The sequence below is a fragment of the Leishmania martiniquensis genome, chromosome 1 (assembly GCF_017916325.1).
Source record: "Leishmania martiniquensis isolate LSCM1 chromosome 1, whole genome shotgun sequence".
NCBI lineage: Eukaryota > Euglenozoa > Kinetoplastea > Trypanosomatida > Trypanosomatidae > Leishmania > Leishmania martiniquensis.
This window is the reverse complement of record NC_090136.1, coordinates 148,128-164,328: the sequence shown is the minus strand read 5'-3', so window position 1 is coordinate 164,328 and position 16,201 is coordinate 148,128. Positions and strand designations below refer to the sequence as shown.

General features: G+C 65.2%; 6 protein-coding genes across 6 annotated transcripts; all 6 read right to left on the bottom strand.

The window, feature by feature from the left end:
- Positions 1-1,476, bottom strand: LSCM1_08197 (uncharacterized protein; the record flags this gene model as incomplete). The annotated part of the gene is made up of 1 exon (XM_067325535.1): positions 1-1,476. One exon carries the CDS (start codon positions 1,474-1,476, stop codon positions 1-3), a length of 1,476 nt encoding a protein of 491 aa, XP_067181710.1.
- A 740-nt stretch (positions 1,477-2,216) lies between these two features.
- On the bottom strand, positions 2,217-5,273 carry LSCM1_08196 (uncharacterized protein; the record flags this gene model as incomplete). The annotated part of the gene is made up of 1 exon (XM_067325534.1): positions 2,217-5,273. The coding sequence occupies one exon, from the start codon at positions 5,271-5,273 to the stop codon at positions 2,217-2,219; it is 3,057 nt and encodes a 1,018-aa protein (XP_067181709.1).
- An 890-nt stretch (positions 5,274-6,163) lies between these two features.
- On the bottom strand, positions 6,164-7,144 carry LSCM1_08195 (uncharacterized protein; the record flags this gene model as incomplete). Its single annotated transcript, XM_067325533.1, has 1 exon — positions 6,164-7,144. The coding sequence occupies one exon, from the start codon at positions 7,142-7,144 to the stop codon at positions 6,164-6,166; it is 981 nt and encodes a 326-aa protein (XP_067181708.1).
- Positions 7,145-7,613: 469 nt separating this feature from the next.
- On the bottom strand, positions 7,614-9,434 carry LSCM1_08194 (uncharacterized protein; the record flags this gene model as incomplete). Its single annotated transcript, XM_067325532.1, has 1 exon — positions 7,614-9,434. One exon carries the CDS (start codon positions 9,432-9,434, stop codon positions 7,614-7,616), a length of 1,821 nt encoding a protein of 606 aa, XP_067181707.1.
- A 1,077-nt stretch (positions 9,435-10,511) lies between these two features.
- Positions 10,512-11,594, bottom strand: LSCM1_08193 (uncharacterized protein; the record flags this gene model as incomplete). Its single annotated transcript, XM_067325531.1, has 1 exon — positions 10,512-11,594. The coding sequence occupies one exon, from the start codon at positions 11,592-11,594 to the stop codon at positions 10,512-10,514; it is 1,083 nt and encodes a 360-aa protein (XP_067181706.1).
- Positions 11,595-13,531: 1,937 nt separating this feature from the next.
- Positions 13,532-15,670, bottom strand: LSCM1_08192 (uncharacterized protein; the record flags this gene model as incomplete). The annotated part of the gene is made up of 1 exon (XM_067325530.1): positions 13,532-15,670. The coding sequence occupies one exon, from the start codon at positions 15,668-15,670 to the stop codon at positions 13,532-13,534; it is 2,139 nt and encodes a 712-aa protein (XP_067181705.1).
- Between the last annotated feature and the right edge of the window lie 531 nt (positions 15,671-16,201).

The window sequence follows — 16,201 nt, the reverse complement described above, 5'->3', positions numbered from 1 at the left end:
TCACGGCCTCTCTGCTGCTTCCTGCGCAGCGATCGCGGCGTCGATCTCTGCCTGTCGCGCCGTCTCCCGCGCCATGAGGTGCGTCCACTTCTCGCGCAGCAACGCTTCCGCCGCAAAGTACACGCTGCGGATGAGCGTCTTGCGGAAGGCGAGCGACGTGTTCAGCACGACAGGGTCCACGTCCTTCAGAAAATCCTTCAAGGCGTCCTGCGCGAGCATCAGAGCAACGTCCGCCTCCTTCACCTCGCCGGAGAGCAGCGGCTCGCGGCCGATCTTCGACAGCACGTTGCTCAGGCGCCCCTCGCTGACGTTGTTCAGCAGCAGCGCGTTCGCGGCGGCCTCCAGCCTCGGCAGCATCGAGTCCGCCAGCACTGTCACCTTGCCACCGCCGCGCACCCGCTGCAGCGCGCCGGCACGCACGGTGTCGAGGAACGTTGCCTTCAGCTCCTGCTGCTTGCCGGGGTGCTTGAGCTCCATGAAGGAGGAGCAGCGAAGCTTAATGATCGTCGAGACCCCGCTGCTTTCCACCGCCGGATCGCCGCGGCGCACGTGACGAATGACGACGCCCTCGGCGAGGTTGCCCTCGAGCGGATAGTTGCCCAGGCCGAGCAGCGCCGGCAGCGGCGTGATGAAGTTTTCCACGTCAAAGGCGAGGCACTCGTCCAACGTGCCGCGCACGAGCGGCTTGGCGTAGAGGAGGCCCGGCACCTGCGAGCACACCGCCGAGAAGTCATCGAAGGGCAGCAGCACCATATCTGCCTCAGCGCCCGAGACGGAGTACTTCACATCAAACGCGAAGTAGTGCAGCTCCGGGCTATACTGCGGAAACGGCTCGCTCTGTATCTCCACTCCCGCGATGGGGATCTTTTTTTTGTTGGGCAGCGTGCACCACTTGGTGCTCTTCGGCACCAGCGGATGCTCGTACTTGGCGCCGAACAGCTCCCCGTGCAGCACGACGCGGCCCATGCGACCTGTCACCCCGTATCTGCGCTTCAGCAGCGCGCACAGCGCGTGCACCTGTGCGGTGAAGTCGCCAATGAGGAGGTGGTAGCCAAAGAAGTTCTCATTGGGGTCCATGATGCCGCTGCGCTTGGCGAATCGCACCTCGTTCTCGTTGATGAGGTAGATCGCGAAGTTTGTGCCGTGCACCTTCTCGCACGCCACCCACTCCTGGCTCGCAATGGCGGTGCGCCGGATCGCGTCGATGCGCGTCTCCGTCGGGAGATCGATCTCCGTGTAGGCCGAGAAGTCCTCTTGGTTTTGTGGCAGCGGCATGTAGCTACGGCATGACGTGGAGAGCGCGGCGTGCGCCGCAGTGGCGAGACTCAGCGACGCGGTGATGGAGAGGCACTGAGGAAAGGCAGGGGCCGCCGCACCTATCGATGTCTGCCGCCTCAGGGCGCTGCAGCGTCCACGACTGCCGCTGAGGGCGCCATGGAGGCAGCATGGAGCGCAACGTAGCGTTCGTGGACGCATGACGATCCCACAGGACGAGGCGATTGAGGAGAGAGAGAGGGAGGGAGGGAGGGGGGAGGAGCGACTACGCCTGCCGCGTCGGCGGGGTTGGGCCGAGTGGTGTCGGAGGAGTAGAGCTGAGTGCGGTGTGTGTGTGTGTGTGGGTGTCGGGGGGGTGGAGTGGAGTGGAGTCGGGGAGAGGGGAGGAGAGCGTTATCATGCATGGTGGCGAGCGAGTCGCGCAGTGCCAGTGACATGAAGCTGGCGGTGAGGGTTGAAGGACGAAGGGCAAAGGAGGTGGGGGAGTGGGCAGCGTTCTGTATGCGTCGCCCATTCGCGCACCGGACGCAACGGGACTGTGCCGCAGCAGTGCGCCCCCTCCCCCTCCCCCCGCCCTACAGAAAAATATTCGGGCCGGACAAAATGAGCGGCCGACTTGACGAGACTGAGACAGACACTGGCACACACGCACGCACGCACGCACGGAACTCTTCGCGCGCGTGTGTGTGAGAGAGAGGAGTGGGTGGGGGAGAGGAAGAGCAGACAAGGGAGGCGACCAGCAGAGCGAAACAGAGTGGGGAGGCGGAGGAAGCAGCGATCGCCGTAGCGCGCGATCACGAGGACAGACCGCAGCGTGCATCGGAAGCGAGGCGTCAGGCTTATATATATATATAATGTGTGTGTGTGCGCGTGTCGGAGGGGAGGGGGGATCGTGCAGCCTGCTTGCCCGTGCGCACAGGCGCAGACATACATGTGAGACTCTAGAGCATCACCTGCGCGGACCAGAACGTCACCTTGCCGCGACAGCATACCGACGCCAGGAAGAAGCTTGTGCCGCCACCGGCAGCCGCCACGCTGAGGACGAGTTCCGGGTGCAGCCTGTACGCCGCCGTCGGGCCATCGACCAGGACGTAGCGATCCGGCAAGGCTATCGTTCCGATGGGGGAGCCGCTGCCGGAGAAGCTCATCCCGATGGAGTCCGCCCCCTCGAGGCTGCGAGCGCCGCCGCGAACGCTGCCGGCTGGAGCCGCGGTGCTGGCGCTCTCTAGGACGTCCACCGCCGCGACCTCGTGCTGCCGCTCGCAGAACGTGTAGGGCCAGAAAGACGTGCGGTGGTCATAGGAGGATGCGATGAGGCACACGCCCAGGTACTGTGGCATGCCGCCGCCATCGCTGCTGCTGCTGCTGCTGCTCGACTTGCTGGCACCCTTCGCGTTCGCCGCGGAGGCGGGCACGGTGACCGGCATGAGATGCAGTTGGTTCACCCAGCTGCGGTGAAACCGCTTCTTTTCAAGGATGCGCAGCCGGCCGTTCGCCAGGAAGGACTCCGCGGACGAGATGTGCGACATGTTGTCGGGGCCGTTGTGGTGGCTGCACTCGGCAGTGCTCACGGGGAACTGCGGGAGCAGTTGGAAGGCTGTCATCGTGTCGTCCTCGCCGGAGGCGACGAGGATGTCTGGCGTCAACAGGTGGCACGGCAGCGTGGCCACCCACTGCAGCGCCAGGATCTCGCCGACGGCGTTGTAGTCGGTCGGGGCAACGGAGGAGATGATCTCCATTCCGGGCAGCCGCACCAGTGCAATGACGCCGTCGTTGCAGGAGACGGCTGCGATCCGCTGCTCCTCCTCATGCACGAGGAGCGCTGTCTCGGCAGTGACGAGGGTCGTGATGGGCGTCAGCGCTTCCGCCGTCGCGCTGCTACGGTTGCTCGCGAGGGTGATCGGGGGTAGGTAGCTGGTCCACAGACGTGAGAAGAAGGACGGCACGCGCACGGCAATGGAATGTATGGGCCGCATCCCGAAGAAAAGGTTGCTGAAGTGGCGCAGCATCCACCCGCCCGCGCACGTGATGCACACCAGCAGCATCTGGCCATCGTCGAAGCCGATGGCGTAGAGGGACGGCGAAACGTCGTAGTAATAGTGCGTCGGCGCCGCGGCATCGGCGGCGGTGGTGAAGCCGGTCGGCCTGTCGTCCGCGTCGAAGGCTGACCGGCGGTTGCGCTTCGCCACGGCGGCGTAATCGACCATGCGCGTGATCGTCTCCTCTATACCGTTCTGCACCTCCGCGATGCACGAGACGGGCGAGCAGACCACTTTCACACTGCCGCTGCCGCCAATAATGGAGGAGCCCGCGCATGGCCTGCCGAGGCTGCAGTTGATGTGCTGCACAACGCGCTCCTGCAGCAGGCTAAACACAAATATGTCCCCGTTCTGATTGCCGATGAGGAGATGTGGCTCCACGGTGACGCGGATGGGCGCAGCGGAGACGGTCCGAGCGTCGGCGTCGGCGCCGACGAACCGCAGCGTCGCGGAGTGGAAGAGGACGGCCGCCTCTTCGCCGGTGATCGGGACATCGGCGAAGGCGACGCAGGTGCGCTTTGGCGGCATTGCCGGGTGGGGGGTGAGGGGGTCTGCCACCAGCGCATCCACCTCTTCTCGCCCAACAAGGATGAGCTGGTGCGCGGTAACCTTGCGTGTCGCAATGCTGGCGGAGAGGCTCTGTATCGGTGCTGTGTAAAGCAGCTTCCCGTCCTGGTGGGCCACAATGTAGACAGAGACGTGGTTGAAGGTGCTTGCGCTGACGAGGGTGTGCTGGACAGGGGCGTTGCTCTGCGGCGGTATTGGCAGCGGTGGCACGTTCGCCTCTGCGTTCGAAGGCTGTGGCGCCATCGTCGAGCTTCCGACTGACCCTGCCGACGCAGCAGTTCTGCCGCCGCCAACGCCGCCACTCCCTGATGCTGGCGCGTGCGCGGCGGCGTTCACCGCCGCCGAAGGCGTGCTGGCCAGCACCGTCGGCAGCGTCCCCTCTATCAAGATCTGCCGCAGCGCGGGGGACGAGTACACGCCATGGATGCCTTCCGGGAACTGCGAGAGATGGTGCGCAATGGTGCGCGCGGCGGCCGGCGAGTGCGGAGAGCCGGCTGCTCCGGCCGCGGTCGCAGGTGGGGTCTGCTTGGCGGTCGCGTGGTTGCTGGCGCTGGAGGCGATGCCGCCTTTGCCGTGGGACGCGGCGGCCGTCCCGGCCGTGGTCATGATGCGGTCGCCGCGGCTCCAACGAATCGCGAGCAGTGTGTGCATCTCCGTGAGGCCGGGCGCCGGCCGTCGGCCAGTGCTGCCGACGCTGCCCGGGGCGGCGATGATTGTCTGCCGCGGCGGCAGCTCGAGGGCGCTGAGGGACGGGTTGAGCAGATCGACGAAGGAGCCATAAACGGCACCGCGTGCGTTGCCGGCCGTCACGACGAACGGGTAGCCGGTGGAGGTGTAGGCGCTGTTGATTGCGTTCACCAGCGACGCCTCCGCACTGACCTCGATGTGCGGCCTCGTGGGGCAACCTTGGCTGTACGGCGCGCCGCCCCCTGCTAGGGGACGGCGCGCCGTTTCATTAAGCTCCGCAGCTGTGTCAGCTGCGCTGGGGCCCTCCGTCGCGGTGCCCGCAATGGCAGCCGGCGCTGCGCCGGTGCCGTCGTCCTTGTCGGCGCGCGGATGTGTTAGGGCGATGCGGAAGCGCCCATCTTGGATAGGATCCCAGCCGCGCTGCCGCGGCTCTGCCTCAACGCCGTTGTCGCTCGTGGCGGCGGCGGTGGGCAGCTCGAATGGCGCGCCCGTTGTGGCCTCCGCCTCGACAGGGAGCTCGACGGACTCGACGGACGCTGCTGAAGCTGCCGGAGTCGGGGCCTCGACCTGAGCGGCAGCCGCGACAGAGGAGGCAGCGGACGGCTTCGGAGACGACGCTGAGGAGGGCGATGCTGCTGTTGAAACGCTGAGCGGCTTGTCGGAGGACGATCCACTCGCGGGCAACGCCGAGGGACGACTGCGCATGGCTTTGCCTCGAGCGTGGAGGAAGGGAGGGGGTGGGGTGGGGAAGGGGAGGGGAGGAGGCGAGGTCTTGGCGTTGACGATAGCTTACTCCGTGGCTGGAGCCTGCCGGCGTCGTTTTCAAGGGTAAGTGCGCGTGACGGGCGAGCAGGAAGGGAGGGAAGGGGTGGGGAGAGAGAGGGCAGGCTGGTGGTCGGAGTGGGACGCGCGTGCGGGAACGGGGCGGCCAAAGTGCACGGAAGACACCCCCCACCGCAGACACACATGGACAGTCGCCGTCCAACATACGCGCGTGTCGCACGCTCGCGATTGTGTGTGCGGATGGCGTGCTTGCGTGCCGGTGGAAAGGGGTGCACAGTTTCGTCCGCCCAGTTCCTGTTGCATCGCGCGAGCCTGCGTATATACATGTGGGCGATAGGGGGTGAGGGGCGTGCGTGTATGTATGGGAGGGGAGGGAGCCGTCCGATGTGGGCGAGAGCCCCCCTCCCCTCCCTCCCCCCATCTCCTCTCCTCACTCCGACTCGTCACCGTCGGACAGCCAGAGCGGGGCACCCAAACACACGGGTACAAATTCAAGCGCGCTGCTCGAAAGAACTCATGAGAGGGCATGCGGTGGATGAGAAGAGGGCAGGGGGGACTGATCGAGCAATGCGTGTGCGTGTGCGTGCGTGTGTGTATGGGAGGGGAGCGAGTGGGTGGGTGGGGGAGAAGGATGGACGAGCGCGGCGGGCGCACTGCATGCCCACATGTCCGCGCATGTGAGCCTTGTCGGACCCGCGCACCCCTTGGCTGCCGCGTCGCTCTTTGGCGCGTGCGCGACTTCGGCGTCGCCACGCCGCCCTTCGCGGACGATCTACAGGCACACGGACGCGCACGCCCTGCCAGCGAGAGCTCTACAGGCCTTTGTAGTACCGCAGCGTGTGCACCGGGGAGCCGTCGAGCCGCTTGAGGTTCTGAAACTTCGGCTCCAACTTTGTCGCTGGAATGGTCTGCTGAAGGTTGTACGTGGCCAGGGCCGGCGGTACGCCGAGCGTGAGGCCGAGCATCTGCAAAGGGCACTCCGCGCACGTTGGGTTACGCCTCGCGAGGGGACTGACGCGCATGAGCGGCATCGCGCACAGCGTCGGCAGCAGCATGCAGGGCAGGTTCCAAACGACGCGCGTGACGCTGCACTTCTTGAGGCTGTCCCACCCAGCGACGGTGCTTGTGCCGCGCGTCACCCCATCCTCATCGACAACGCGAATGCCGGACCCGCTCTTGTGCCACTCGTTCTTGCGCATGCTGGCCAGATTCACCACCGCGGCGGAGCTGACGGCGAGGAACGGCACCGTCGCGCGGATCAGCGTCGCCTTCGTCGTGCCGGTCGGGATGCGCTTCAGCCACATGGTCGCCATGAGACTGCCGCCACACGCCACGATAACTGCCGCCGCGTACGCCTCCAGGATCTCTGACGCGGGTTGCTTGTCAGACGAGCGGTTCGCGTAGTTGACAGCGCTGTTGTAGCTCTGGTTGAACCATTGAATGGCCACCGTACGGCCGACGCTCATCACCGTCGATGGCAGCATCATGAAGGGGACGACAAGGTAGTTCATCGGCAGGAACATCGACATGCGAAAGACAGGGGGGATGACCTCCTGCGTGGTGGGGTGCACGCAGTTCTCAACGGCCGTGCGCGCGCGCCAGAGGTCTGCGTCCGGCACAGTGCCAGCCTGCCCATCCCTCCACCGGTCGAGCAGCATCTGGTGCCGCTGAAGCGTCCGCTTATTCTCCAACAGCATCATGGGGTTGATCGCCTCGACCCAGTACCGGGCGCGCCCCGAGAAGGTGCCCATGTCGTACTTGGACCTCTCCATGGAGAAGGTGGGGGGCGCCATCCCTTTTTTTTCTGCCAGCTGTTATGTCTTTGTGACCACGGCGAGAAGGCTGGTGGCAGGCGATGGGCCGAGCCGAGGGGGAGGGAGGGCCGCCACGGAAGGACAGGAGGAGGAGGAGGAGGAGAGAGAGGGAGGGAAAAGGGTGGGGGCGGACGCTTCTGCACGTGGGCGACGACGCGCTGGGGTCCATATAGGACGCCAAGAAAACGGCCATTTTTTTTGGGCGCGTGTGCAGACCATTTCCTCAGCACCACCAAGGACGATGCGTGGGCCGGTGGGAAGAGGAGAGGTGCGCGCGCGCGCAAGAGTGCGCGTCGGGTTGCGGTTTGGTTCGTGGGTGAACGTTAGTGGAGAGTGGGGGGTGGGGTGCGGGATCGTGGCAGCTATGCGCCACGGAAGCGTATGGGGGATGGGCAAGGACTGTGGCTACAGGTGCTGAACGCCGTCGCCGTCACGCTTGGCGCGCACCTCACTCCGCGCAGCGCTCTTCTGCAACAGGCTGAAGACCGTCACGCAAGAAGGCGGCGCGCCATATGCCGCACAGGTCCGACCATGGACTTGGCGGTGCGGGAAGCCGGCTGAGGAACGCTTCGGCTTCCTCGACGGTAGGCACCATGTTCATGAAGACGGGCTCCGTCGCGCCATCGCCATCCGCGCTGTCGTGCCCGTCGTCGCGCTTCGTGGCGACACTGCCGCCGCCGCCGCCCGCGGCCTTGGCCCTCTTGTGCAGCTGCCCGTGCGCTGCCTTGAGATGAAACGACAGGCTCTCTGCATCCATCAGCGGCACGCTGCAGAGGCGCGCGGCGCGCGTGTCGGGGTGCGCCCAGGCCATCTTGTGCAGGATCCACCGATCGAGGTGCCGCGCCGCCACCTCGCCACCGGCCAGGACGACGAGCGCATCGCAGTCCGCAACGTACAGCACAAAGCCTCGCAGCTGACTATCGTTTGCAAAGTTGCGCAGCCGGCCGAGATGGGCCGCGGAGAAGATCGGAAAGACCCGGTAGGCACGCAGCACCGGCGCCTCCGTGGCGTGGCGACGCTGATCTCGGGCACGCTTCAGAATCTGATCCGGCAGGGCGGCAACGTGGCGCTCGTGGTTGCGGCGCTGGTGCTCCAAGTTGCGCAGCTCGTACTGCTCCAGTACTCGCGTGTCCGTTGCGAGGGGGTTCAGCACACTGGACCCGAAGAGGTTCAAGGCAAGGTTCTTCGTGGAGAGTCGGTCATGCAGGAGGCGACTGGCCGCCAGGCCACTGCTGTTGCTGGCCTTCTCCTGCAACGCCCCTGCTCCGGAGGCGGCAGCGGCAGCGGCTGCTGCCTTCGCCTGCTTTTTTCTCAAGCGCTCCCGCCTCTCGGCACGCAGCTCCTCCTTCGTCCGGTAAGCTTTCTGGATGACCGGCCGCTCCAAGTCACGGTGCTCGTAGTGCTGCGTGTAGTGCGTGTCTGGGATCACGGGGTGATGGACCAGATCTATCTTTGCCGCCAGTGACGACACCGTGAAGTGCGCACCATCACCATCGCCGCTTCTGATGTCAGCGTAGCGCGGCATCGTGGTGGTCCACCGGTCCCACGGCTCGATGTCAGGCACACCGTCGACGAAGAGCTGCTGCAGGAGCGAATTCGTGCGTGAGATGCCACTGCCGGGGAACACGGTGGCCGACTCCTCTGCACGCGCGTCGTCGAGGCCTCCGCCGCCGCCACCTGCTCTGCGTCCACGCTGGCAGAACGTGCGTAGCTGCGTCATGTACGCGTCGCAGCGTTGCTGCAAGGCCGCCGCGGAGACCTGCTGATGCTGTTGCGCCTCCACAAGGAAGTCACGTGCCGCTTGAGAGGTCTCGAGAGACGACTGTGGTGCAGGCTCGCTCGAGTGCGCGGCTGAGGAAGGCGGCAGCGCTTGGTGCTCCACAGATGCGTGCTGCGGCGCGCCGAAGACGGCCTTCTTACGCCGAACAAGGCAGCTGCCAACCGATCCCGCCGCGGTGGCCTTGTGGGCGTACCGTTCCATGACACCCTGCAGGCCTGGGTCGAATGCGCGCACGTCCGACACGCCCTGGTAGCAACGACCACCACTGCAAGGGTCGGCGCCCCCGTCCCCGTCGCTCCCCTGCTGCTGCTGCTGGTGCGGCGGCGGCGGCGGTGCCGTTATGTCGAGCAGAGTTGGGATTGCCCGAGATGCGGCAGCCGCGGCACCGCCGCCGTTGCTGGCCACAACGCCAGTGAAGTCGATGACGACGTCATCGATGCTAAGCGGCTCACGCGTCGACTTCGACGCAGACGGCGGCGGCGGCGGCATACCGAAGCGGCCACACCGCTCGCACAGGGCTCCGCCTTTGGGTCGAAGTGGCCGGGCGAGGTCCCCCCCTCCCCCTCTGCCTCCTCTTACAGACCACTTGGGGAACAGAAACGCGCGAGATGTTCACTGCTCCCTCCCCTCGCCTCCACACAGACGGCGGCGACGTTGGCGCACGAGTCGATAATAATCGTCACGCACGGGCGCGAGCAGTGACAGGAAGGGGAGAGGCACAGTCACACGTGCGGTGCCGTGCGGTGTATGTGTGTGCGTGTGTGTGAGTGAGTGTGAGTGTGTGTGTGTGAGTGCCCATTATGTGTATGGCTGTGTGTCAGGCAAAGAACGATGGGTGCAGAGACTCAACAGTACGAGACGCACGCGCGCATGCGTGAACAGGTGCCGACCTTTCCAAGGGACCGCCGCCTTCACCGACGCTGCGCGTTTCGCCGCCCCATCCTCCCTGTTGTCTCTCCTCTTTAGCGCACTGGTGCGATTCCCACACCACCGGCGCCACGCCCTCGCGCGTGAATGTGCCCGTAGGTCGAGGTGTGTATGTGTGTGCGTGTATGTGAGGAGGGAGGGGGAGGGGAAGCTCCTGTTGCCGTGAAGGTGAATGGCGCACCATCGACTACTGCGTTAACTATCGTGACCCCCTACGGCTTGGCTGTACAGCGTGCCTCCCTGTGCGTTACTTCGTTACCAAGGTGCTTAGAAAAAAGGGGAGGCCATCGAAGCCTGTAGCCCGCGCAGCCGCAGGTGTGCGTGTGTGTGTTGGAGGAGGGGGGCCGCCGGCAAATGGGAGGAGGTGAGGCGACGATGCCGCTCGCCCTCCATCGGCACGCGCAACCTGCTCGTACCGCCTCCACGCTCGCCCTCCCCCCGTCCAGCGGCGGTGCCCTCTTCCATCGCGAGAGGGGCAGAGGCGCGGGCGCACGGCAGCACAGGTGGCGCTCTCGCGCAAAGCGGGGGCGTAGCCGCAAGACAAAGCGAGCGCCCCAATCCCATCGAGTGAGTGAGTGGGTGGCTGGCTGGCCGGCGCACAGGGCGGCAGCGACGCCGCCCGCTGCCGCGCCGCAGCCCTCAACCTGGGCAGTGACGTGAGAGGTGCGCCTCGGAGCCGCAGTACTTGCACTGATCCTTTGAGGTGCGCTGCAGCAGGGGCTTCGTCTTCGACTTCGCCTTCGCTGGCAGCGGCACTGGCGTGGCAGCGGTGGGGACGGCCGTAGCAGAGGACCCCACCAGCGTCTGCTCTTCCTCAGCCGCACGCCCAACAACGGGAGGGCCGGCCTCGACGGCGACACTCACGGTGGTGCCTCTGCCGTCGCAGTGCCGTGTGAAGTGATCGGCGCTGCCGCACTTCTGACAGCAGCCCTTTGGGAATGACCATTTCGGCGCGGGCGCCGCTGCTGCTGCCGCCACGTCCGTCGTGCTGCTTCCCGGCGGACACTCTTTCGCTGCTGCCCGCTGTCCCGCTATCGGCGACAGGGCGGCTGTCGAGCCTTCCTCGACACGAGGGCGCTTACCAGCTTTCAGCTTTTCCTCAGCGTTGGCCTCGCGCTTCACGCGGTGCTCCGGCACGACACCGCCGCTGTCGTAGAAGTCTGCGACCCGCACCCCGCTCACCACGACGTGTACGGGCCTGCCGCGCCACACAAGATACGGAATGTGGTGGAAGCTGTGCGAACCGCCGTCCCCCGCCCGCTGCGCAGACGCGGAGGCCTGTGTGGATGATCGAGGCGGCAGCGCGAAGAGGTCTGCCAGCGTCACCTTCTCCAACGCGTCGTCGTCGGCGGCGGCAAAGTATTCAAGAACACCGTCGTTTACCTTCCCATCTGCGGCCGCACCCGGTGCACCGTCAGGATCAGCACGGCTGCCCTCCTGCGTAAAGGCGGATGCGGCGGCCTTGGAGATGGTGGCCACCACCTCTGCCGCCACTGCCTCGCTCGTCAGCTCCACCACGGCAAAGCGGCCGCGGCCAAATCCAAGGAAGAGGCTCCGCCGCACGGTGTTGCAGAAGATGAGCTGCAGGAATGATTCATCGGCGATGCTCGGGAGCGGGTAGACGAGGAACGATGGCGCCAGGGCCGACGAAGCAGTGGTGGCGGTGGCGTTTTTTTTTGGCGGCCGCTGATGTGAGTGGCCTAAGTCGGTGCCCGCCATCATGGACGTGCCCTCTGATGTGCTCGCGTCCCTGTGTCGCAAGTGATCACGCTGCCGGCCCCGGGAGATCAGCCTGCGCCCGCGTGTGGCATGGCGGAGCTCGATGCGAGCGAGAGGCAAAGAGGGAGGAGGCAAGAGAGAGAGAGGGCGATGTGGAGAGGGCGCCACAAAGAATCGTCATGTGAGGCAGGTGAGGGCGTGTGCGCGTAGGCGCACGCTGAGGAGTCGGGGCAGAGTTGACAATCCTTCGACCGCGCACCACCTAACTGCCTCTCCTCCTCAAGAAAAAAATTCCACACAGGCTCACTCAAGCAGACACACACACATAGCATTACTTTAATACACGCGCACACGCACACACACACACATGCACACAGGAGTGATGTGCGGAGCAGAAGAGAAGCCGAAGCACTCGCCGACGCAGGCCCGCCATTCGTGTAGAGATGTGTGGGGGTGCGCCCCTCTCCTCCCCTCTCGCACCACCACCCCTCACCACCACGACAAGACACAGGGAAAAGCTGACTCGGACACACACAGAAATGTACAGAGGGAGGGAGCCGGTGTGTGTGTGTGTGCGTGTGTCGAGGGGAGGGGGTAAGGTGCATACATCAAGCTATCTGAAGAGATGAAGAGGACAGACGAAGTTATCGTGAGTAACACACACAGACACACACACACGCAGTCAAGAGAGAGGGGGAGGAAGGAGGGACGAGGCGGCGAAGGTGCGAGTCATCAAGTAAGGAGAGGGTTGCATAGCTAAGTTTACATCCACAGCAATGAGGAGGGGCGGTGATACAGGGGAAACAAAAAGTGCAAGACAGCATTACGGAGGCCTTCTCTCCACCCACCCACCCACCCTCTCGAAAACACGCGTAGGACATGGCGGCGGGTGGTCGTGGGTGGCAGGTGGGGAAGCTGCGAGAGGCGCAGGAGATCACCACCTGAGGTAGCCAACTTCTCACGGCCACCTGCGTGTGTGCTGCGTGCATGGATTCACGTGCTGGAGCGTGCGGCATCTGACCTGCGAAGAGCGATAAGCAGCAGAAGAGGCCGACGCACTTACACACACACACACACACAGAGGCAGAGACACAGACAGAGACAGAGACGGACACACAGGCAGAGAGACGAACAGCGGGGCGGGGGGAGGGGGTGGTGACAACAACAGCGACATCGTGTCAGAAACAGTAAGGAGTGCGAGAAGAGGGTTGGGTGGGGTGGGGGGAGGAGGGAGGGGAGGGGAGGGAGAGGCGAACAGACAGCACATCAGTAAAAGCACATAAAAACGCGGTCATCGTCAGTGACAGGCAGCACCGACGCGGGGAGTACAGCGGTGGTGGTGGGGGGATGAGGCGTGTGTGCGTGCGTGTGCGCGGGTGTGTATGTGTATGCTTGGGAGGTGGGGGGAGCGAAGGGAGGGGAGACGGAGACGGAAGAGGACAGGAAAAAAAAACGGTGGGAGAGGGCGCGGCGACGAAGAGCGCCATGCGCGCAAGCTGTCTCCGGCCTCCCTCCTCCAACGACGACTACACACGCCAGCAACCACACAACAGCGCTGAGGCGCTCGCACAAGTCCTTTGAGAACGATGAAGAAACGATGGGCGTGCGTGTGGGCCGCGCGAAAGGCGCTCGAGTCACGCTGCCACGTCGCCCACCATAGCGGTGGTGCAAACACGTTCGCGGTCGCAGGCCCGTGTGGCGCAGGGAGGCACCCCGCCCTCGCCTCCTCTACGCTGAAGGGGAGGGGGGAGAGGCAGCGGCGCTCTGTGTCGCCAGCAGAAGCGGCGCGGCTCTATCGTGCCAAAGAAGGTCGAGGGGTGGGGGAGGTGTTTAGGGGAGGGGTGAAGAGGAGAGCCGTGGTGTGCGTGTGTGTGCTCACGAGAGGGATATATATATATATATATACATATCGGGGCACGCGCCTCTCACTGCATGTGTACTCAGCAGTTCTGCTGCCAGTCCTGTGGCAGCATCACCGGTACCCCTTGCCTCGGCGGCTCCGCGCGCTTGAGGGGCGTTGACTCCGCTTTGAAGAAGCGACGCACGCGCACCGCGTAGACGCGCGTCTCCTTCGACTCTACCGGTAGGCGATGAGCCGTTACCGACCGCTGGCTGTGTGGATGCTGTGGCAGTGCACCGTCGCGCATGTGATCCCGTTCGCTCGGACCACCGGGAGCTCGGCCACGACTCGCTTTGGAGTGGCGCCCATGCGGACAGCGCCGCTGACGCCCGTCACCGCCGCCGTAGCTGCTGCCACCGGCCACCGTACTGCCACCGCCGTCGCCGCAGGGGCTTAGGAGCGTCGGCGAGTCGGTACTATTCCTTGTACGGTAGAGAAGGCTTGGCGAGGGGTGCGAGCCAGGCTGCAGCTGCGCGTTTCTGCCGTTCGGCGGTGGTGAAGCAGTCAGGCGACAGCCCTGCAGGTGCCCCGCTTGCGCGCCGACCGCGGCCGCAGTAGGAGATGTCTTCGACGTGGCTTGGCCATCGATGCGGTCGGGGCTGCGCGCCTCATCCGTTTCACCCTCGTCGCGTCCAAGGTCTATCGGGGAGAGGGCCTGTGGCGGTGCCGTCGTGGTGCTGCTGTGGTGAGCAGTGTTACCGCTTCGCAAGGCAAAGCTGATGACATCAGCCACCGCTGCCGCTACGCCGGCGAGGCTCTCGTTAGCGGGGGACCGCGTGACGGCACGCTCGGATGGCGGTCTCGAGACGCCGTTGCCGCGATGGCCGCGGATACGCGGCGCTGGCGCGTACCCTGTCATGGGTGACGTCGCCGCCGTTGTGTGCTGCGTGGTGCCACTCGCTCCCGCGTCCAGCGATGCCGAGTAGCAGTCCGAGGTGATGCCGACGATGCCGATACTTTGGCTGCTGCTGCTGCTGCGCCGCGCTGCTGATCGGCACAGACGCGACTGCAAGTAGGACGGCCTCAGACTGTACGCCAACTCGCACGTCGGTATCTCTGTCTTCGAGGCAGCTACCGCTGGTGATGCTGACCAGGCTTTCGCGCGGTTCAGGATGAGGTCGGTGTAAACGCCCTCGGCCAGCGCCGCTGCGCGCTGCTTCACCGCGATGGAGGGCCCCGCGACGTCGCAGCACGTTTCCACTTGCTCCGCCGCCGCCGTGCGGACGTCGCTGCTGACGCTGTAGCGGTCGTCGACGGCCCTCGCCGCTGCGTCGTCGTCCTCGTCCGTGAAGCTCTCGCCGGCGGCGCTGTATAGACACGGTGTCGGCTGCGGCTGCGACGATTTATGCAATGGCGCCGACGTGGGAAGGCTCTGCAGCTCTCTCCGCTTCGCATCCATCGACGCCTGCAGCTCCCTCGCGCGCGATTCGGCGGCGTTGCATGTGACGGCCAGTACCACCCTTGCTGCGGAGGACGCCCGGCACATCGGGGGCAACTGGTCGGCGGCGGCGGCAGCGCCGGCGACGGCGCCCAGCCCACGAGTGCGCAGCTCCTTCGGGTGCGGCCTAGGCTCACAGAAGAGAATCGTGTCGTGGAGGTAGGGCACATAGGCGCCACTTCTGCCCGCCCCATGGCGGACGGCAGATGCTGTGGCCATGGCAGCTCCAGGGCGCGTCTGCGTGGCAGACACGCGCGCGCTCGTGCGGAAGTAGTCCTCTGAGAAGGCGAAGTCGGTGTGCCGCCACACGCGGCGCCGATCGGATATACTTTGCGCCGCAGACTGCCATGTGGTCGCCGTCGCTGGTCGCGCCGAAACCGCCGCGATGGCGGCGGCACCGCCGCCATCGCCCAACGTCTGCTGCGGGCTCCACAGGAGCCGTGGCGACGGCAGATGCTGTGGCCCGTGGTTATCCTGCTCTACATCTTCGCAGTCAGTGTGCGCATCGGCCTTGTGAGCCGCGGTCCGGGTAGTCAGTGTAGACACCGGGTGCTGCTTTGGCAGTGGGTTAAAGGCGCGCTGCAGCGGTCGGCGCTCGCCCGTCGCCGCGTCGAAGGCGGACTCCGAAAAGTCGTGCCGCCACTCATACATCGGGGCGCGCTGCCGCGCCATTCGCTCACGCTCGCATTGCCGCCGCTCCGGCCCTCGAATATAAAAATCAAGGTTCGCACGTGACGTCATCCTGACCCAATCATGCGTACTCCCTCCCCCCGACAGCGCAGCAGAGGCGACAGCCGTCGTACACGCACGCTCTGAACGGTAAGAGAAATGCTCTGCTGCCCTTTCTCTTCGTCCTCGAGCGATGCAGTCGTGTGCCTCTCACTACCCTCACGGTATGTCTGACGGAGCACCCGAACAGATGCCGATGAACGACGATGACAAAAAAAGCACAGGCGCTCCCTCACACACGCGCACGCGCGTGTATCGGTGTGTAGGTGTGCGCTCGCGCACGAGTGCCGTTAGCTTTGTCTCGGCGCCAGAGTGCCTTTTAGGGAAAGAGGTGGTGATGATGGTGTGTGTGTGTGTGGTGGGAAAGCGGAGAGAAAGTGGAGAGGGAGGGAGGAGACAACCTCTCTCACCGCTGTGTGGTTGTATACGCGAGCACTGGCGTGAGTGGGCGGGTGCCGTCCGCGCCCTTTTCCTCGGAGAGGATGGCGCTCGCGGTTCCGCCTCGCTGATGAGCTCCCCTCTCCACGGCTCAGCGGTTTCCTT